Source organism: Camelus dromedarius, chromosome 12, assembly GCF_036321535.1.
Source record: "Camelus dromedarius isolate mCamDro1 chromosome 12, mCamDro1.pat, whole genome shotgun sequence".
Taxonomy (NCBI): domain Eukaryota; kingdom Metazoa; phylum Chordata; class Mammalia; order Artiodactyla; family Camelidae; genus Camelus; species Camelus dromedarius.
Window position 1 is genome coordinate 10,572,839 of NC_087447.1, and position 22,547 is coordinate 10,595,385.

The window sequence follows — 22,547 nt, forward strand, 5'->3', positions numbered from 1 at the left end:
AAACTGGGTCTCAAATTGGAGAATCAACTCTATTTAAGGCTTTTAAGAGTTCAGATTGAAAAGATAACCCACAGAATGGGAGAAGTTATTTGCAAATCATAAATCGGATAAGGGACTTGTATCTAGAATATATATGGAACTCTACATTTCAATAATAAAAAGACAAATAATCCAATTTGAAAGTGGGGAAAGCAGCTTTTTGAAGTGATGAAAATGTTTTCTAGTTGATCGTGGTGATGGTTGTACCTATCTGTGAATACACACAAGACCACTGAGCCAAAAACCATTGAGACCACTTTGCAGGGCTGAATTGTGTCGCATGTGAATTATATACATATTTTTTTTAAAGTTGTTTTTTTTTAAAAAGTGGTCACATTAGGTGAAAACTAAAAGCTGTCCATTATTTTTGGAAACCACTTGTTGGTGACATCAGCCGAGGACCTTGATACAATGGTGGAGGTGGAAGACAGTTATAGAAGTTGAAGAGTGTCTGCCGGCCATTTGGCCAATGTAGGAGCTTCTAATTCTGCTCAGCTCTGAATTAGAAGACTGATCCCTGCAAACTTTTTTCCCCAGGCCTCTCTACTAACTGGCTTCCAGATCGGCATCATCAGTGGGAAGGTGAATGGTAGGGATTTACAGCTGGTACTATGGCCTGTCATCCAGCTTTAAGGATGCTTGGGAATTTGAGCCTTGGTTAATACTCCTCATATTAACTCAAGAAATTGTTATGAATTTACCTACACCAGGTGCAAGATAAGTGACAATAAAGACTATGGATTGCTTTGTGGTTGCTGCCCCAGAGAGTTAGGGCTAGCCACACATACCTGAGGAGGTGTGTAACTAGGTAGGTAGAAAAGGTGAAGAGACCCCAGCACTGATGATTTCCTTGAGCTAAGGCTGTCCATCTACACGCAAGCCTCATCTCTCATGGCCACGCCCATTTCAAGCGTAGAGTGACTGGAACATCCGAAGCTGCGCCTGGGTGTTGAGACATCTCCTCTATGGTGATATGGTGCTTGCTGAGTAGTTTCATATCCTGTATCCTTTCTTATGGCTAGGTAGACCTGCTCCTGGGTGAAACCTACTATGCCTCAATGAGTTTGATTATGAATCTGCCTCCAACCTCACTGCTGCTGGTAGAGCAGAGAGGACCCTGCTGGCAGATTGGAGGTTGGGAGAAGAGGAGGATCTAGGGTGTTTCTCCCCCTTAATCTCTTCTTCTGAGACATCTCCAGTGAGTCTACATCCTGCCAGGCAGCCCTACCTTCCATAGTTCCATTCAGTTCCATTATAGACCCTTCCAGGTCTATGGGAGTGACAATCTTCAGTTGCTAAACTCTGGGTTGCCTCATCTTCTCCTAATTACCCTTTCAGCTCTTCTAAAATTCCTCACTGTTAGTAGAAAATGAGATATTAATCATCTGTGACACGCGGTGGCATCGCACTACTTAATTCGTCACCCATTGTTTCTTGCCATGAGGAGCCAGTTGAAGGCAAGCTTTCTGAAGATTAGTTAGCTTCCACACTTGGCTGTGATACCAATGATAATGATTAAGGAGACTATGGGGTGAGATGGCTGCTTCTGACATCACGGATCAGCTTACAGGAATAAAATTTTAAATTCAAGATCTTAACTTCTCTGTTCATCGTATGTTCAGAAAATCAGAGAGCTGCTATACAAGCCTGACAGGATGGAATTATTTCTTATAGCCACAGGCCAGAGGAAGCTGAGAATTAAAGCCAAAATCAAAGTGCGCAGCTTGCAGAATTACAATGCAATTTTAGCATACAGCCCACCAAGGTCTCTGTTGCAAGGATTTGATCGTTGACTAGGAAAGGGTGGGGTCCCAAGAATCAAGATGAGTATTTTGAATATACTTGAAAGAACCTGAGAATCTTAATCACTGAACTACTTTGAAACTGTCTTGTTAAAAGAATCAGCTTCTCCAGTTCTGACTGAATGGGCTAGCCTTCCTTTGCCTCAAGACCCTGAAGTAATCTGAGACCATTTTCTTGCAAAGAGGTGCCTGTTCTTCTTACAGCCTAGAACTACAATCACTTATTGTCTCTGGAACCATCACTAGGGTTTGATCCCAGTGTGCCCCAAGAAGACAAGTGCAAAGTTTGATCCAACAAGAGATAGCTAAAATAATTAAGAGACCTTTCTAATTCACATTTTCGAAAACCTAGGAAACATATTTGGAATTGGATTCTTGGTGTATTCGATCAAAGAAAACAGAACATACTGTTGGATCGTGCCAAACTTATTAATGTAGATGCAATTATCAGAGACTATGAAATGTGCTAACTTGAGCAACAGAAAGTGACCCCAACATTTTCTTTGGTTGAAAGCTGGACTTAATAGTGACCTACATTAGCAAGAATGAGAGGCCAGAAATGCACTGTCTAATGCTTAAGGAGATGCTAAAGATGTTGACAAGGATTTATTATGTGCCGCCCACTCACCTAGCCTCTTTCTTCCTTGGGAAGGTCCAGAGAATACTCTCTTAACTATGACATTAGGAAATGAACTACTGAGGGGAGATGGTTGAGAATGGTAGTGAGAGACTTGGCCATTGAAATTATCGCAGAAAATATTTGCAAACAATGCTACTGACAGGGCTCAATTTCCAGAACATACAAACAGCTTATACAACTCAACAACAACAAAAAATAAACAACCCAATCCAAAAATGGGCAGAAGACCTAAGCAAACATTTCTCCAATGAAGACATAGAAATGGCCAATAGGCATATGAAAAAATGCTCAATAGCACTAATTATCAGAGAAATGCAAATCAAAATTATAATGAGGTATCACTTCACACCAGTCAGAATGGCCATCATTAAACAGCCCACAAATGCTGGAGAGGGTGTGGAGAAAAGGGAACCCTCCTACACTGTTGGTGGGAATGCAGTTTGGTGCAGCCACTATGGAAAACAGTATGGAGGTTCCCTAAAAAAGTAAAAATAGACTTACGATATGATCCAGCAATCCTACTCCTGGGCATATATCCAGAGAAAATGTTAATTCAAAAAGCTACAAGCATCACAAAGTTCATAAAAGCACTACTGGAAGCAACCTAAATGTCCATTGACAGATGATTGGATAAAGAAGTTGTGAGACAGATATAGAGAGATACACACACACAATTAAATAGTACTCAGCCATAAAAAAAGAATAAAATAGTGCCATTTCCAGCAACATGGATGGACCTGGAGATTGTCATACTAAGTGAAGTAAGCCAGAGAGAAGGAAAAATACCATATTATATCACTTATATGTGAAATCTAAAAAAATGACACAGATGAATTTATTTACAAGATGGAAACAGACTCACAGACATAGAAAACAAACTTATGGTTATGGGGGGGCAGGGATGGAGGGATAAATTAGGAGTTTGGGATTTGCAGATACTAACTACTATATATAAAATAAATAACAAAATCCTACTGTATAGCACAGGGAACTATATTCAATACCTTATAATAGCCTATAATAAAAAAGAATATAAAAAAGAATATATGTATATATAGCTGAATCACTCTACTGTACATCAGAAATTAACATAACATTGTAGACCAACTATACTTCAACAAATTAATAAGAAAAAAAATTATCTCAGTCAGTCTAATGGGATCCTAGATGAGCCAAGATTAGTTGACAATATTTAATCATCAAAGACAAGGTTGGAGCAATTACTTTAATTGGTAACAGAACCAGAGTGACAATAAGAGTGTTTTGACTGATAGAGGTCTGTGACATCAGCTAATAAGTCATCATGTATCTAGGAATGAAATAGATGTTCCGCTTGCAACTGCTTAAACTATGTTAGTAGAAGAAATTCTAAGGATGGTATATCAGTTATCTACTGATGCATTACTAATCACTCCAAAACCTACTGGATTAAAACAATCATTTTCTCACAAATCAGCAATTTGGGCTGGGTTTAGCTACGTAGTTATTCTCTTAATCTTGCCTGGGGTTATTTTATTCATCTGGTAGCTCAACTCATGTGTAATGATCTAAAACTACCTCACTCAGTGTCGGGGGTTGGCAGGCTGACAGCTAGACTGTCTCAGTTCTGCACTGTATGGCTTTTCCAGCAGGCTAGCTCATGTTCATACACATGGTGAGTCTCCGGATTCAAACCACAGAGCTTTTTCAACCTTCTACTTACATCGTATTTGCTAACTTCCTATGGATCCAAGAAAGTCACAATGCCAAGCCCAAGTTCAAGTCTAGAATTAAGATCTCCCGTATGGAGATACAAATTTTAGGAATATCTAGGGGTCACTTAAAGGAGATTTAATGAGATCACAAAAACTCAAGGAGAGTTCCAGGAACTGAACCTTAGAATATTACGATTTTCAGAAGATTCAGGCACATTAGGAAGAACCGGCAAGAGGAGACCAAAAAGGATCAGTCGGAAAGGTAGAGAGAAAAAACTCCATAAATATAGTGCTCCAGCCAAGTAAAGTAAGTATTCAAGGAGAAAAGAGTAATCAATTGTCAGTTGAGATAAAGGAGAATTTTAAATCAACATTGAGAGCAGCAACATGGACACGACTTGGGATCTTGATAAGACCAGTTTCAGTGGAGCCGTGGAGGATATTTAAGTATAAACGAAATAGTTTTAGGACAAATGAGAAAGTAGTTTGTAGCTGCAGGACGTTGCTTCTGATGCAAATAACTAGGAAAAATGACAAAATTTTTAAATCATATTTTGAAGAGGCTGGAGAACTGTGGAAGTGATGAAGACCAAATGAACTAGACGTAATAAAATGTGACCAATAAATGGATCTGTCCACTATAATAGACAACAGAGACAAACCCATAGGTGATCAACATATTATCATGACCAGAAGAAGAAAATGCAGGAAAAGACGTCATAATTAAGTCCAGAGCTAAGCTGATATATTCTTTTTCCCCAACTTTATTGAGATATAATTAACAAGCAAAAACTGTATATATATGTGTGTGTATATATATATACACACACATACACTACGGTGAACAACAAGGTGATTTAATATACATACATACTGTGAAATGATTATGACAATCAAGCTAATTAACACATCCATCAAATCACATAATTACCATTTTTATATGTGAGGAGGAGAACACTTATGATCTACTCTTAGCAAACTGCAAGCCTACAATACACTATTATTAACTACAGGCACTATGCTATACCTTAGATCCCCAGAATATATTCATCTTATAGCTGAAAATTTGTACCCTTTATCCAGCATTTCCTGCTTCCCCACCAAGTCCCAGCCCCGGCAACCACCATTCTACCATCTGCTTCTATGGGTTTGACTTTTTTCAGATGCCACGTGTAAGAGATATCATACAGTATCTGTCTTTCCCTAATTTATTTCATTGAGCACAATGCCTTCAAGGTCATCAATTTTTTTGTCGCAGATGGCAGGATTTCCTTCTTTCTCGTGGCTGAGTAATATCACATTATATATCACATTTTCTTTATCGAGTCATCAGTTGACACTTAGGTTGACAACATAATCCTGGCTATTGTCAACAATGCTGCAAAGATCATGAGAGGACAGTGTCTCTGAGAAATTGTAACCTTGCTTGTTTTACAGTCAAAGGCTATTAATAGTCAAAGCTCTGCGGTTTGATGCACTGGTTCCTGTTTCACTTTGGCCATTTTGCTCTGTTTCTGCCTTTGTTCTTGTTTTTCCAGAACTGTATAACCACTGAGCCCTAGAACAGATGTGCTGATCTGGACAGTATAATGACCACACTCAAGCTCTAATGTCAGCAAAGCACCTCATGATTAATGAACACATTCTCTGAAAATAGGAGAGCCGCCTACCCCCAGCCCTTAGCCTGCAGCTGTTTCTTCATTCACTTTTTTATGTAAATCTTGGCTAAAATGTGCGGAGTTGGGAGCTGCTTCTTAAGGACAGCAGTCCATCTTCTCCCCAGGTTGACGGCTTCCTTAAAATAAAGCTACTTTTCCTTTACTGAGCGCTTGTCTCTCAGTATTGTTTTCTTGAGTTCGGCAACAATACTGATTTCATTTCCTTTGGATATATACCCAGAATTGAGGTTGCTGAATCAAATGATAGTTCTGCTTTTAACTTCTTGAGAAAACGCCATACTGTTTTTCATAATGACTATACCAATTTACATTCCCACCAACAGAGCACAAGGGTTCCCTTTTCTTCACATCCTCTCCAACACTCGTTATCTCTTTTCATTTAACCATCCTAACAGGTGTGAAGTGATAGCTCACTGTGATTTTGATTTTCATTTCCCTGATGACAGTGACACTGAGCACCTTTCTGTGTACCCGTTGGCCATTTGTGTGTCTTCTTTGGAAAAATGTCTATTCAGGTCCTTTGCCAATTAATGGAATTATTTGGGTTTTTTGTTATTGACTTGTAAGGAGTTCCTTATGTATTTTAATTGTTAATATCTTATCAGATATATGGTTACTGATAAATGTATTTTTTCTCCCATTCCCTAGGTTGCCTCTTTATTCTACTGATGGTTTCCTTTGCTATGCAGAAGATTTTCACTTTTATATAGTCCCAATTGTTTATTTTTGCTTTTGTTATTTATGCTCTTGGTGCCATATCAAAAAAAAAAAAAAATCACTGCCTGATGGCCAATAAGCAAATGAAAAGATGCTCAGCATCACTAATTATTAGAGAAATGTAAGTCAAAACTACAGTGAGGTAACACCTCACACCAGTCAGAATGGCCATCATTAAAAAGTTCACAAACGATAAATGCTGGAGAGGGAGTAGAGAAAAGGGAACCCTCTGCACTGTTGGTGGGAATGTAGTTTGGTGCAGCCATTATGGAAAACAGTATGGAGACTCCTTTAAAAACTAAGAATAGAGTTACCATATGATCGAGCAATCCCACTCCTTGGCATATATCTGGAGGAAACTCTTAATTCAAAAAGATACATGCACTACAATGTTTATAGCAGCAGTATTTACAATAGTCAAGACATGGAAATAACCTAAATGTCCACCAACAGATGAATAAATTAAGAAAATGTGGTGTGTCCATATATACAACAGAATACTACCCAGCCATAAAAAAGGATAAAGTAATGTCATTTGCAGCAACACAGATGGACCTGGAGATCATCATACTAAGTGAAGTAAGTGAGAAAGAGAAAGGCAGTTATCATAGGATATCACTTATATGTGGAATCTAAAAAAAAAAAAAAAACAGAATGATACAAATGAACTTATTTACAAAACAAAAATAGACTCACAGACATAGAAAACAAACTTAGGGTTACCAAAGGGGAAAGAGGGGAGGAATAAATTTGGAATTTGGGATTAATAGATACATACTACTATATATAAAGTAAACAACAATGACCTACTATATAGCACATGGAACTATATTTAATATCTTATAATAATTTATAATAGGAAAGAATCTGAAAAAAAATACATGTATATATATAACTGAATCACTTTGCTGTACACCTGAAACATTGTAAATCAGCTATACTTCAATTTAAAATATATATATAGCTTATATATAGGGAATATAGTCAATATTTTATAATAACTATAAATAGAGTATAATATTTAAAAATTATGAATCACTATGTTGTACACATGTAACTTATATAATATTGTACATCAACTATACATCAATAAAAAGATAAATTTAAAAAATCATTGCCAAGACCAATGTCAAGGAGCTTCTTCCCTATGTTTTTTGTATGTGTCTGTTCAATCTATTGATTAGTAAGTTTCCTTCGGTGGTGTCGTGTTTGCCTGCTTCTTTGGGATCTCTGTGGCCTCACATTGGTGTCTGTACATTTGAAGGAGCAAACACGTCCTCATCTTTACATATTGTTTCTGATATGTAACGATTTTCTCTTGTCAGGCCCCTGAGCTGATGCGATTACCTCTGGGATCAGTCAAACAAGGTTAGAACTAGTCACCTGGCTGCTGCTGAGTTCTCAGTTGGGTCTGCAGACAGCAGGCTTGTTACCAGGCACACAAATGCTCATGGCTCCTGCTGGGTCACTGGGCAGGTCTCTGCGTGGACAGAACTGGCCCTGAACCACAGCTGAGAGGGGCTGGAGCCAAGTCTCAGGGTCCCTTCAGGATCCACAGCTGAATCAAAGTCAGGGAGCCTGCCTCCTAACTTTGATGGGCACGCCTCCTGCCACGTCCCTGGGCTGGCAGGACTGCTCCCAGACCATGGCTGAGGCTAGATCCAGGTCACAGGCTGCTTTGGGGTCCAAAGACCCAACCAAGATGGGCAGGCTTATTACCCAAGGCTCAGGTGGGCATGACTTCTCCGACATCCCTTGGCTGATGGTACTGTTCACAGGACCAAGGCCAAACTGAGCTGTAGCCAGGTCCCCTAGGGGAGGAGGCTGTTTTCGGGTCTGCAGCCAGGACCGTGGCCAGTGAGCCTTCCTTGTCAGGAAACAACAGGGGAAATAACAGGCTGGGAAGAAAAATTAGAGTTGGCAGATCTGTGCTTTCGCTCGTATGAATGCAAGTCTGTCTTCTTTGGTTTGCCTTTTTTTTTTTTTCTTAAGGATCATATACTTTTTTTTTTCACTTTTCTTTTCTTTTTTAAAATTTTTTTCCCCTTAACAGGGACTCTGGGAACCAAACCAAGGACCTCCTGCATGCCAAGCCCGTGCTCTTCCACTGAGCTAGAACCCCCACTCTCAGGTTTGCTTTCTTAATACAGCCTCCTTGATGGCTCCACTGCGGTTTCACAACCTCCTACCTGGAACCCAAAGCTTCCACACAGGAAGTTCTGTCCATGAACGGCTGCTAAAATTATTATTGCTTGGGTAGGATATAACAGGGGACCTCCTATTCTGCCATCTTGCTGACCCAGAACAAACATTTTAAAACCAAACTGAGAGTATTCTCTAATAGTTCTTGGAAGAACTATGATAGACTACATTTCTCACAGGTAGCATCCTTCCTGGCACACCGAAAGTCCAGCTTTGATGTATATCTTCATGGGTTTCCTCCTGGGCTGGAAAACTCTCGGGGCATCTATCTTAGGGAAGAAAAATCATACGTCATAAACCACTATGCCAGAGATCTTCCTGTGTGCCAGGCTCCCCACCCTCCCTGCCCCAACTTCAGACTTAAAACTTCTACTTCCATTTTTATGTGTTATAAGCCCTTTCCCTTCATCAAATCTAATCTCTCAAGAGACATAAATAAAATATAACAAAGTGGAATGGGAAAGGAGGAAACATTGCTGACAACAGTCATTCACAGAATTTATTCTCACTGGGCTGAAGTAAGAAGTGTGGATCCTGAAGGTTTGGGATAGGAAACAAAAACTATTGCTTCATTCTCCCTGACCATACCTTTCAAGACTTCTTCCTGGTTTATTACATTATTTGGACAAGCACACTTGACCACACCTCCTGACATTGCTCAATATTTGCCTGAGTGAAAGAGGCTGAGGCAAACTGAAGGAGGAGCCCTCACTACCCTCTGTCCATCATCCAGTAAAAAGCCAGCCAAGCCCTGCGCATTCTCGTACACTGTCAGAGAGATGAGACCATCATACCAGCTGCCCCTAGTGGGGCTCCTACTGTCTTCCCTTATCCCAGGCCAACTATGCAAGATCTGCGGTGAGTACGCTTTGAGCTAAAATTGCTCTAGGGTGACAGTCTCCTAAAGGCTACTGACATGGGACTTTGTGTAGAGTCACCTGAAAAAAGCCTATTCCAGTTCTTTCTGCATTGGACTCTATGAGTAACATGAAGAGTGGCAGGAGATGGTGAGGCAAGTTCCACAACGTACGTTGTCTTGAGAGGGATCATAGATTCGATGTTAACTTGCCTGACTCCTCTTCCTATGCTAAGAGCCTCTCGGCCACAACAGCCCTACCAAGTGACTTCCTACCCTTGATCACTGTCAGTGATAGAAAACTCACGATCCCAAAAATTTTTCAAGATCATGGAAAGGAATCTTCTGATTTTGAGGTGCAAACTTTCTTTCTGAAGTTCAACCCATGGGTTTTGGGTTAACTCCTTGTAACTACACAGAAAAAAAAAATGTTAATCATCTCTCAAATAATGGAGACAGCTCTCTTGTCCTTACTGAGTTTAGATATTCCAAGCTACACACCTCTCTCTTTTCAGCTCTTCCCCACAGGACATGGGCAGAAGCTCCATCATCTCTCCTCGGGGTATAGGCTCCAGAGAGTGTGTGATTCTATTTTTAAAAAATAGTAAGTGAGAGAAAGAAAAACTGGGTTCAGGTCTAGTCTGACCCCTTAGTAGCCAAATGATCTACTATTTCTGATGTTTTCTAGCTTCTTAAATGGAGAAAAATCAAGGAAGTGTGTTGAAGCAGATGATTGCCTAAAGTCTGGTCCAGCTTGCAGGTGCATGATTTCTCTTTTCCAAGTCTTTGCCCTGGATCTGAGCTTCAAACCACTCTGCGGTGCCATCTGTGGCTACATCTTCCTGGCACTCTCTAGCCTACAAGAAGAGATCAGCACCGCAGCAGAAAGGCTAATGCTCAGAAGTGGTCAACTCCAATTTTTTTTTTCCTGGCCTTTCATTTCTTCTGTTGTATCCGAAGAATAGAGGGTCTCTCTGGAGACTTTGAAGTTTAATTCATTGCACAAAATAATTAACTTTGTCTTTAATGGTTAAGGAAGCTGATTTGAGTTGTTGACTAGGAACTAAAAAGTCTATTTCAGTGCCAGAAAATCTGCTGAACTGGATGCTTCCACCAAATCTCAGAGATGACTCACAATTGTCCCATTGTGCCTGTAAGAAAGCATGACCTGTCTACAATCACTCCATTCAGATCCTCCTGACTCTCTCCTCTAAAGTGAAGAAAGGTGGGCAAGGGAAATACCATTTCCTAGAATCTCTACATATATTGATAGAAACTCTAGTTGAGCTGGGGTAATAATAAGTACAGTATTCTTATCCAATATCTATGAAGTAAGCATTAATATTCACAATTTTAATGGAGGTCAAGAAAGTTACATAACTTACCCCCAGTTATGAATTAAGTAGCAAAGAATTCAGCCTGAACCCAGAGTTTGTGTTCTCACTATTCCACAAACCTATGAGATAATCCGGAGATGGACAGGATTTTCTTGGGATTATGGTCAAAGTCTATTTAGAAGTGTTTGAAGTGATAGTTAACTCTTCCGACTCTCCTCCAGTTCCTGGTGGTGGGGAATGGCTTTGGATTCCCTTCTTATTTCCACAGTGTAATGTGACTCCCTCCGTCCTTGCTGCTGGGATTCTGGCTTGTTGTAGGCTGAAACTGGAAGTTTTCCAGAGGGTGTGTGCTGCTGAATAATAATCCTGGTGTCTGGCCAGTTGAACAGTGAGACATGCAGCTTGGGAGTCAGTCGTCACCAATGACACATAGCATTTTTGCCTCCTTCCTCTTCTCTCTTCTTCTCTTCAGTATGAATCCAGTTGAACTAGAAGAAGACAGAAAAGGAAATCATGGAATCCAGAAAGCAGACTGGGCTAGAGGCTGGGAGCCAGGAGACGTGTACTGTAGTCTCAGTTATGGCTCCGATTACCAAGGTCCCTTTAAGGAGACCCTCTCTGGGCCTCAAATTAGGTGATGGTTCTAGATCTACCAGGCAGGACTGATACTCTGCCAGGACACAAGGGTGAGGCTGAAACACTTGTTAAAACATGCAATGCTTCCATGCTGGTTAGCAAAAAAGCAATACCTGGCAGAGTGGGGCCCCAGGCCCACCTACATGTTGTTTCAGCAACAATGCCAGGGGCCTCTGGCTGGGTCTAGGTCTGTGCTGTATCTGTGACTAAGCCTTTTAATATCGTCCCAGTTCCTAGCCCTAATATTTTATGAGTGTGTTTCTTATTTCCTCCCTCCCTGGCCACAGAGGTAAGCAAAGAAAACTACTCTGACCTGAAGCCTCTGCTAAGCACAATGGTCAATTCAAAATATACCAGAGGAATCCAAGCTGCCAATACCCTGCTGTCCCTCAGACTTGTTGGGATTCAGAACCAAAGCCTAGAACATCAGCTGACCCAGGGAATCCAAGAAGATATGAAAAGGAAAGGTGAGTGCCCATATTCCCCAGAAGACTTAGGGAAAAATTTACCTATCGATAAAGATTGTCTCCAGTGAGTCCTAAAAAATTGTGTGTCCAGAGCATCCACAATACATCCATCTTAGTTGTAGAAAACTCGAGGTGAACAGAAACCGTGAGGCAAACAGAAGCAGAAATAAAACACTGGACACATAAAACTTATATAATGTTATATACCCATGTTACCTAATTTTTTAAAAAATCTAATACACATGTGTATTTTTTTAGATAAAGTTCACATGAAATTAAAAAAAAAAAGTGAGGTGACAAAAAAGATAGCTCCAAACATCAGTGCCCTGCCACTTGCTCTAGAGCTAAGCTTTCCCTCTCTCTGGGCCCCGAAAATCATTTTCCCTAAGAAGGAAAAGCAAAAGAAAGTATAGACTCTCATCCATTTCGATTATTGTATAATCTAGCTGAGTTCACCTCCAGACAGGGGTGTGGACCACACTCAGGAAAGCTGACAGCAGAGAGGCAACCACAGAGCGATGGAGATGTGGGCTGGATCGGAGACCAGGCTCCCCTTTGAGCCTTTCATGTCCACACTGAGCCTCAGCCTTCTAACGTGTAGGAGGGGAAATAAAGCCACTTCCACCTGCCTAACCCTATTATTGTGAGATTTAGGAGAGTTCTGGTACTCCATACGGCAGAGCATACAAGCCAAAATTATTCCCATCCCGGCAAGATGGTACGCACGAGGAGAGAAAATCCCAAGGTGTTGCTATTTATCTATTCTCATTCTTTGTTCACTTTTATAATGATGGCATGCTTCCAAAAAGAGCCCATAATTTCATGGGGAAAAGTAAGATCTAACCTGCATTTACACAGTACTGCTAAAAAAAAAAATATGCCTCTGCTCTGGGGATAAAGAACAGAACAATAAAACACACGGTGGCACTGGAGAAAGAAGGGGCAGGCGTGTAAGCACAAGGAAGACAGGAGCTCCATAAAAATCACGAGCATGTACCTTGGTTAACTTGAGTGCTTTTCTTTTCAGGGTCCGACTTAACCTCAGGACAGCTTGCCTTGATTATTCTGGCTCTGGGAGCATGTAAAAACACCGATGAAGTGTTTATAAGTGATGCCCATCTGGTCAGAAAACTAGAAGAGAAATTCCAAGCAGAAATTGAGAATATGGGTGAGAATCAAAAGTTCAGAGACCCTGGACAACCTTGTTTTTCTCTTCTGCTGATTTAGAACTGTGTGCCGTTTGCCTCCACTCTTCTCTGCTCCTCTTCATTTCAATCATCCCCCTACACCTTGGAAGATCACTCTCCCTTCTTCCTCCTTTCAACATGCGTCTTGAATTTTCTTTTCAAGTATGTTCAACAGAGTGTGGACCCTACGTCAAGCACTACCTTCTATAGGCTGATGAATACACACACACTCACACACAATATACCTCTTTTTAAATGTAGAGAAATGGAAATAAAGGAAGTAGAAATGAACTGAAAATGTACTATTCCGGTACCACTTTCCTGAGTAAGGTGTGTCTTTTCTCTCTGCCAGAAATACACAATGGCAATCCACTGACTAACTATTACCAGCTCAGCCTGGACGTCTTGGCCTTGTGTCTGTTCAGTGGGGACTACTCAGTCACTGAAATTGTTGACCGCTTCGCTCCTGACAATAAAAACTATTATTTTGGTGGCCATTTCTCAGTAGGTGAGTCATTAAACCCAATTCCCAGGGAAAGGATATAGTTCGGTGGTGGAGTGGGGGCTTAGCATGCATGAGATTCTGCATTCAATCCCCAGTACCTCCCTTAAGATAAATAAGTAAGTAAATAAACCTAATCCCACCCCTTTAAAAAAAAAAAAAACCCAACTCCCTTGGTTTAGAGGAAATGGGCACCAATAGGTCTTGTCCTTTGAATCTTTCTACCAGTAAGTACTTGAATTTTTTTCTCTCCTCTTGACCCTGGTCTCCTTAGAAGAGAATGTTTTTTAGAATAGATACTGACTTCTATTTAAGCCTCTTTCCAAATATGCAGTCTGGTAGAAAGATCTGGCTCCTACTCCTCCTTTTCTTTGAGTAACCAATGGATGTTAACTCTTGACTTTGATTTTCCCATCTGTAAAATGAGGATAGATCATGAGAATCGTCATAAAAGACGTCTGGGAAGTATAAGCGTTTGAGAAAAGGAATGCAGTGGAATTCATTTATCTTAACCCTTCATCTTTCTCTAATCTACTGGGACCATTTGGATATGTGGGTTTACTTGAACAGTGCAACCTCTCCAGTGGTAAAGCCCAATATGATGATCAATAGTGTGTTCACCATAGAGAAGGACCAGAAAATTTCCACTGGATCAGCTTACACATCCAAAAAGAAGTCCCCTTCAGACAGATAGAACTGGGGTTCAGCCCCTAGGGAACTAGATACCCAAGCTCACTTCTCTCCAACACACTCAAAGAAGATCACCATTCAGTATTTCAAGGTAGTAAGGAGAACTTGAGATTTCTTGTACTCCTTTTTCTCTGAGAGAGAGAAGGTGCCATGCCTGAAGAACATGGAGTGGACAAAGTAATGAGGCAGAAAAACAGACCTTATCCTCCCTTCTTCCAACACCTTGTCTCATCCTAACCCCTTAAGGAGGCTGATTGAACAACAATTCTCTTAAATGCTATTTTTAAATCAGTCTGATGGAAACCTTGGAACCTCACAAAGACATATTTGTCTGGTGCCTCTTTCTGGATTTTCTTAATTTCTTCACCAATATGGCTGAAAGATGAAAAAAAATAAAAAAGAGAGAGAGAACAACCAGGATGTAAAAGCAGAAGACTGTCCATGTATTTGCACCTACAAATCCATATGTGTTTCTATGACCAAGATGTGAGTACCAGGTACATGGCTTCTCAACATAAGGAAGGATTGTGGAAAATTGCAGAGGTTAGTGCTGGAGGCATGATTGCTATATCATGAAATTCTTCTCTCCCATCATTACCTAGCATGACCAACCATGCCAGTTTGCCAGGATCTGTCCTTCTGTTAGTACTGAAAATCCCAGATACCAGGAAATTGCTCAGTCCAGGGCGAAGTGGGACGGTTAGTCACCCTATCACGAATGTTTTGTTTCCTGGCAGATACTGGAGCAATGGCTGTTCTTGCTCTGACCTGTGTGCAAAGGAGTATAACGAGTGGGAAGATTGAAGCAGATGAAAAGGATTTAAACAAAATCAATCATTACAGAGAGTCGCTGGTAAATAAGACTCTGTCTGAGGAAAAAGATGGTCTCTTTGGAAACACATATAGTACAGGAGAAGCCATGCAGGTAAGTCAAAGGGTAAAACGGGAGTCAGAGAAGAAGTGATGGAGGAAAGCAACATCTTTATCCTTCTTTATTGGCCTCTTATAATCTTATTATCCATTCTGTTTCCTATGGTAACTTTGATTTTATTCATGTGATTCCCCTCCCCTGCCTGAAATGAAATTCTCCTCACCTTCAATACCTACATTTCCACATCCATTGCTTCTGTGAAGCTTTCCCCGACTACAATTTTTTAAAGAAATTCTAGCACCTGCTACAATCTAGACTTTTGTTCTAACAAATGCATTTTCACAACTTACCATATACCATTATTTTATGCTTTCATCTTACCTCTCAGAGTAGGTTATTATTACAGAAATAATAAATGTTAGCGGCAGTAACAGCAATTAGTATTTATTTTATTTTTTTTATTGTTTTTGGAGGGGAGGTAATTAAGTTTACTTGTTTATTTTTAGAGGAGGTACTGGGGATTGAACCCAGGACCTTACATATGCTAAGCATGTGCTCTACCACTTGAGCTATACCTTCCCCCCAATTAGTATTTATTGACATGAACTCATTAACACACATACCAATCCAGTGAGGGGAGAATTATTACCCCCATTTCCTAGAAAAGGAGGATGAGTCACAGAGTACCAGTAACTTGCCTAATAGTACCGAGCCAGAGAGCGATGCAGACAGGGATGGGGTCCAAATGGTTGGTTTCAAATCTCACACCCAACACCTAGACTCTGCTGTGTGGGTTCCTTGAAGTCTGAGACTTTATTCCAGCATCCACTCACTGATCTACTCAACTCTAAGAGGTAGATACAAGAAGAAATCAAAGAAGGTTTACAGGGGAAAAAAAAATTCACTGGAGCTTTCGTATGCTTTGAGGTCTGTTTAGCTGACTCAGGATGAGAGGACTTTCAAAGAGAGAGAAGAGGCAAGAACAAAGGCCAAACGCATGAAAGAACATTACATATTTTAGGACGATCAAGGTATTCAGCGCAGCCAGCACAGGGTCCTTGGGAAAAATCACAGGATGAGGCTGATGGTGTAAGCACGGATCCAATCATATAGGCTGTCTGTATTCTTAACAGCTTACACTCTTGTCTGCCTTGCTAAGTTTGAAATTAATATCACACTGTGGTTTCCCGTTCTGGCTGCACATTTGAATCACCTGGAGGAGCTCTGAGACAGCACTAATGTGTCCACCCCCGCAAGCCAGTTAACACAGAAAGTTAGGGGTGGAACGTGGGCCTTGGTCTTGTTTAAAACCCTACAAGTGGCATGAATTCACATGAGTATCAAGAGCTGCTCGTCTACCAGACAGTTTGTAAGTGGAGATGTAATATGATCGTGGGTTTTTTTGTTAAATATCATGCAAATTCTGGGTGACTGCTTGGTTAACTTCAAGGGTCTCTAATAAAAGATAAAAAGGGAGATTGCTCTTCCCTAAGAAACTACAGAGCAACATCTTCAAGTTCAGCCCATTTTAGTCCTTGTCTTACTCTGATACCCTCCTGACTTTCCCTGCCCCATAAGTGTACGCCTTCAGTTCAGTTTACATCTGCTGCCTGGATAGTTTCTGTTCAAGACCCTACTGGACTCCCGACTGTCGAGCAAATAATGGCAGACACCTCCCGGTGAAATTCAAGGGTCTATCAACCTGGCCACAACCTCCTCCTCCAGGCTGTTCTTCCACCGTGGCCCTCGGTGTTCCCTCTACACCGGTCCTCCTAAACCAGGAGGAATCCTCTGGAGATTTTACTAAACTGCGGAAACTCTCATTATGGGCAGGCCATCCCTTTGGTCATGGTGTTGCCCCTGCTGCTCCCTCCTCACATCACCTCCTGAAATGCCGTCATGTCATCAAAGGCTGTTCAAGTATCACCTTCTCCACCAGGACTTTCCTCTGTCTCACTGAACGTTTATGAGCTCTTCCTCTTTGGAAAGGCTGTGCCACTAGACATTTCTCTTAGGGCATTCATCGCAGGGACTCGTTCACAATAATCTTGGTTTTTTTCCTCTTGAAATAATTTTTTTTTAATTTTAAAATCATAGTCAGTTACAATGTGTCAGTTTCTGGTGTACAGCACAATGTTTCAGTCATACAGATATACACATAGATTCCTTTTCATATTCTTTTTCATTATCGGTTACTGCAAGATATTGAATATAGTTCCCTGTGCTGTACAGAAGAAATTTGTTTTTTACCTATTTTATATATAGTAGTTAGTATTTGCAAATACAATAATCTGTTAACAATATTTATGGAGTGCCCCCTATGTGACAGCTACTGTTCCCGTGTAGGTGATACAAGAGTGAATACGGTAGAGAAGGTCTGTTTTCATCGATGCTATGATAACTTGTGTTATTAAGCAATTTCCACCTCCCCACCCAAACTAGCTTATAAGCTTCTTTTTAAATTTTTTTTCTATTTTTCTCATCAAAGTTCTTTGTCTTTTGGTTTTGGGGCTTTTTGTTTTGTTTTGTTTTAAATTGAAGTATAGTCAATTTACAATGTTGTGTTGGTTTCTGGTGTACAGCATAGTGATTCAGTTATATACTTTTTTCCAATTTATTCTTTTTCATTATAGACTATCACAAGATATTGACTATTGCTCCCTGTGCTACACAGTAGGACCTTGTTGTTTATGCTTATATGCTTCTTGATGGCAGGAAAAGTATCTTAGTAGGTCTAAGGGGGTTCCTATGTAGCCAATGTCTAATAAATACTTACTGAATTAGTTAGATGTAGGCTTTCCCCTTATCTGAAGTTTCATTTATTCTCATTCTCTCCCTCCCTCCCTCCCTCTTTCTCTCTCTCTCCCATTAGGCTCTCTTTGTCTCATCGAACTATTTCGAAAATGAACAGAATTGCCAAAAAACTCTTCACACAGTGCTTCGCAATGTTTCTCAGGGAGCATTCCGTACGCCAACTGCCGCAGCCCAGATCCTACCTGCCCTGATGGGAAAGACCTACCTGGACGTTAACAAAGACTCTGCCTGTGCCCACAGTCCAGGTATAGCACTGAAAAGCAAACTGCTTTGCCTTCCACCATAACAGTTCCCAGATAGAACTCAGTCCTTCTGGGTCATCAGGGATTATAACCCTCTGAGGATTTGTTCTTGATGGGGCAGTATATGACGTTCTTGGTTCAAACACTGACAGATAAGGTAGACTTGATTCAAGGATGTCTCTCTACAAAGAGATGTTTTCTGATTGCTGGATGCAGAGAGATTTCTGAGCATTACTCCTATCCTAAACAAAGTATGGTGCCTCTGACTTGTCATTATGCTCGATGAGTGAACATAAGCTATCTATGTGGAAAGAATACGGCAGTATTGTAAGAAAACGGCAGCATGAATCGTAATCAAACAACCAATCTTCCAACAATGTATAAAGAAAGGGGACATTTCCTTCTATCTAATTCAGTTCTGGTTCAGCCATTTATAAGTTTAGGGACCTTGGACAAATGTTCAACCTCCAAGCTTCAGATTTCTACTGTAAGAAGTGCAAATGATACTAGTGTGTAACATAGGTATCTGTAAGGACTGAATGAGATAATCCATGTAAAAATGATTAGTACAGGGCCTGGCACTTAATATTTTCATTAAATGTTAATAAATAAAAAGGCAGGGGATTGGGCAAAATAGGGGAAGGGGACTAAGGGGTACAAACTTCCAGTTTATAAAAACAAATGTCATGGGAGTCTAAAGAACAGCATAGAGAGTATAGTCAATAACATTGTCATCACTTTGTATGGTGACAGATATTACTAGACTTCCTGTGGTGATCAGTTCGTAATGTATATAAATGTCAGACCACTGTGTTTTACACCTGAAACAAAAATAATGTCGTAGATCAACTATATTTTAATGAAAAAATTAAAAGGCAAAAAAAAAAGAAAAAAGAGGGAAGCATTATTGTATGCTGCACCAAGCAAAGGAAAAAAAAAATAGAACAGGAGCCCCTGTGAGAAGTGGAGATGGGGCAATTGTGCTGCTGAAACAGCTGGAAGTTGAGGCAAACACAAGCCTTCACAAGCTGGTGAGTATCTGGCTTTAATCTGTGCTTTAGTCATCTGAGAGATCTGCCTCTCGATTGCTCCTGGTACAGACCCTCTTGCGCATCAAGGAAAGGGGTCTTCGGATAGAGCTTGGAGAGGTGTGCAGACGCTAACATCATGTGTATTATTCTGAATATTAATTCTTCTCACCTTTTCTGTCTTTGCTGGTAGACTTCAACATCTCCTCTGATGACCCTGTATCTGTGACACCGACTGCCTCACCCTCGAAGATCACAGTCAACTACTCCGTGCAAATCAATAAAACATATTCCACCAGTGTCACCGTGAAAAATGGTTCTGTCTTCCTCGATGTGATGGAGGCAGCTCAGAAGAAAAATAGGACTCTATTTTGGTATGTCTGTATCTAACCTAAGGTTAAGGAATTTAATGTGATTATGAAAGACGCAGCAGGAAGACCTCTGCACCTGAATATAAAGTACACTTAAAACATTTCTTGGGGGTTGAGGGGAGACTTAGTGGTACAGCACATGCTTAGCATGCACAAGGTCCTGTGTTCAATCCCCAGTACCTCTATTTAAAAAAAAAAAAAAAATATATATATATATATATATAAAATAAAAAAATAAATAAACCAAATTACCTCCCCACCCCCCACCAAAAAAGAAAAGAAAGAAAGATTTCTCGGTCAGTGCCTTTGTTGTCCATTCGCATCTCACAGCAGGGGTTAAAAAAACGGTGAAATGTTTCATCTTCTAGCACACAGCAGATATTAAATTACTGCTCCCTTAGTAGATAAGTAAGTACCAGGCTCTCTCTTCTGTCAGTAAACCTCCTCCAATAAATAGAACCTCTTAAGTCAGACATTTTGTCCTGGAACAGTGGTTTTTCACTATTTTTGAATCACTGACCCCTTTGAAAATCAGTTGAGTGGGATTCTCATCCCAGGAAAATGAATATGTGCACAAAACTTGTCCTCTAAACCAGAAGTCACACAAATGCCCAGAAGCTCCTCCACGCCGCCCCCCACCTTTCAGGAGATTCGTAGACTTTAGATTAAGGTTCCCTAGCCTAGAGAGGTCAAATATTAACATTAAGATACTGACTTTGCCTCTAAAAAAACATGGCTTATTTGGCTCCTTAAACCTGACAGTAGTTTATTGTGTCTAATAACATGACATAAGATGCTACAGAGAATCTTATACACACGAAAATACATGTCTGTGTGAATATATAATTATAAAGGCTGCTTTCAAGTGTCCCCAGGAAGGCAGAGAAATGTGGACTAAAGAATATGAAACAGACATTGACAATACCACTTTTTAACAAACAGACATGAAGTATAAATTATCCTCTTCTGTTCCCCTTTCTTAAGTACCTCCAGGACAACAGGCTAACACTTTCTTGTGCTGCTTTAGTATCTTCAACAATTACTGTCTTGGGTAGAAGATTAGAAATGGTTGATGGCAAAGTGTCTACTGTGGTGGGAGGGAGGGGCAGAAACCACGGGCATCACTTCTCTAACTTTTGCACGGATTGTGGAGTGAGTGCCTGCAACAGAATCACTTGGAATGTTTATGAAACGTCCAAATTCCTGGTCCCAGCCCAGATCTACGGAGTCAGGGTATCTGGGGATAGGGCCAGGAGGTCTGCATTTTTTTAAAAATATCTTCAAGTGATTCTTAGGTACATTGAAGTTTGAGAAACACTCGTGCAGAGTTGCCTTTGAACATTCTAAGTTCCTAGAACCCATTCACTGTCCCCCACAGTTTCACAACGGAGGAGAGCTCATGGGGCCCCTACGTCACCTCTGTCCAGGGCATACAGGCCAACAATAATGACAGAACCTACTGGGAACTTCTGAGTAATGGCAAATCCCTGAGCCAAGGTAAGGGCAGACGTGCCAAACAACCCCGCAGAGTGAGATGCCCAGAGCATTCAAGTCTGAGGGTGTACGTTTTGGTGGGGAATGTGCCAAGGAGTTGGGAGAGTCATACCTATTATTTGATGATTTGGTGGTCAGATCATTTGATTCACTTCTTTTTTTTTTAATTTAAGTATAGTCGGTTTACAGTGTTGTGTTAATTTCTGGTGTACAGCATAGTGATTCAGTTATACTATATATTCCTTTTCATATTCTGTTCATTATGGGCTATTACAAGGTATTGAATATAGTTCCCTGTGCTCTACAGTAGGACCTTGCTGTTTATCTATTTTATATATGGTAATTAGTTCCTACAAGTTCCAAACTCCAAATTTATCTCTCGAAACCCCCCTTCCTCACCAGTAACCACAAGTTTGTTTTCTATGTCTGTGAATCTGTTTCTGTTTTATAAATAAGTTCATTTGTCTCATTCCACATATAAGTGATATCATATGGTATTTTTCTTTCTCTTTTTGGCTTATTTCACTTAGTATGACAATCTCCAGGTTCGTCCATGTCTGCAAATGGCATTATTTTATTCCTTTTTATGGCTGAGTAGAATTCCATTGTATATACATTTACCATCATTTGACCCACTTCTCTTCTTCCTTTTCAGGAGTTGGGAGTTATGTTGTCAAAGATGGAGACAATTTGGAGGTTCGTTGGGCCAAATATTAATAAACTGAAACCTTCCTTATCTGGGTCTAATCTTTTTGTAGTGGAATTCCACATGAAAATTGGTCTCACGCCTTCCTTCTGATTTATCTCAGTCTCAGTAGACAGTCAATAACCCCTGCTTCTCTCTTTGCATGTTCAATAAAAGATCAACAACAATATAGAAAGAGTATGTTCTAATCATTTTCCATTAGAAGGGGTTGATTATTAGACAGAAACCCACCTCAGGAAGAAGTGCAGTGAAAGAGATCAGATCAGCATGTCTAAGAAGCTGAGTTCTACTCAAGGTTCCCTAGCCAACTGTCTGGGTGACCTTGGGCAACTGGGGAAAAGAGACCAAGTTCTGGGTCTGATGTTGTAGCAGCAGCCAATGAAATCAAGGGGTAGTTGGCAGGGAGACTGGGCTCTCTGAAACCCAGATGCAAAGGAAGACCCAAGTGGATACATTGGCTTCATACAGGCAGTTGGTAGGGAGGAAAAGATAGCTCTGGAGAAGGAGTAAAATGTAAGGTTTACACATAAAAAGTCAGTCGAGGGTGGGGGGTATAGCTCAGTGGTAAAGCAC

General features: G+C 40.5%; 1 protein-coding gene and 1 long non-coding RNA gene across 3 annotated transcripts in view; one reads left to right on the forward strand and one right to left on the reverse strand.

Moving 5' to 3' along the window:
- Nucleotides 1-7,627: 7,627 nt before the first annotated feature.
- The window catches only part of LOC116155293 (uncharacterized), a 44,228-nt gene continuing 29,308 nt past the window's right edge, over nucleotides 7,628-22,547 (reverse strand). Inside the window, exons 3-4 of the long non-coding RNA XR_010383334.1 lie at nucleotides 11,015-11,454; nucleotides 7,628-9,042 (exon numbers count right to left, since the gene is read on the reverse strand). This is a non-coding gene — a long non-coding RNA (uncharacterized LOC116155293). The remainder of the gene's footprint in view (nucleotides 9,043-11,014; nucleotides 11,455-22,547) is intronic.
- TCN1 (transcobalamin 1) lies at nucleotides 9,452-22,004 on the forward strand. 2 transcript variants are annotated; one of them, XM_064492303.1, is made up of 10 exons: nucleotides 9,459-9,631; nucleotides 10,711-10,854; nucleotides 11,890-12,069; nucleotides 13,097-13,237; nucleotides 13,609-13,764; nucleotides 15,186-15,373; nucleotides 18,192-18,378; nucleotides 19,597-19,777; nucleotides 21,153-21,271; nucleotides 21,924-22,004. In XM_064492303.1, the coding sequence occupies exons 3-10, from the start codon at nucleotides 11,937-11,939 to the stop codon at nucleotides 21,983-21,985; spliced, it is 1,167 nt and encodes a 388-aa protein (XP_064348373.1). In that variant the 5' UTR covers nucleotides 9,459-9,631; nucleotides 10,711-10,854; nucleotides 11,890-11,936; the 3' UTR covers nucleotides 21,986-22,004. The 2 variants fall into 2 exon arrangements, with proteins under 2 accessions (XP_010985306.3, XP_064348373.1); XM_010987004.3 differs by lacking the exon at nucleotides 10,711-10,854 and having other exon boundaries at nucleotides 9,452-9,631.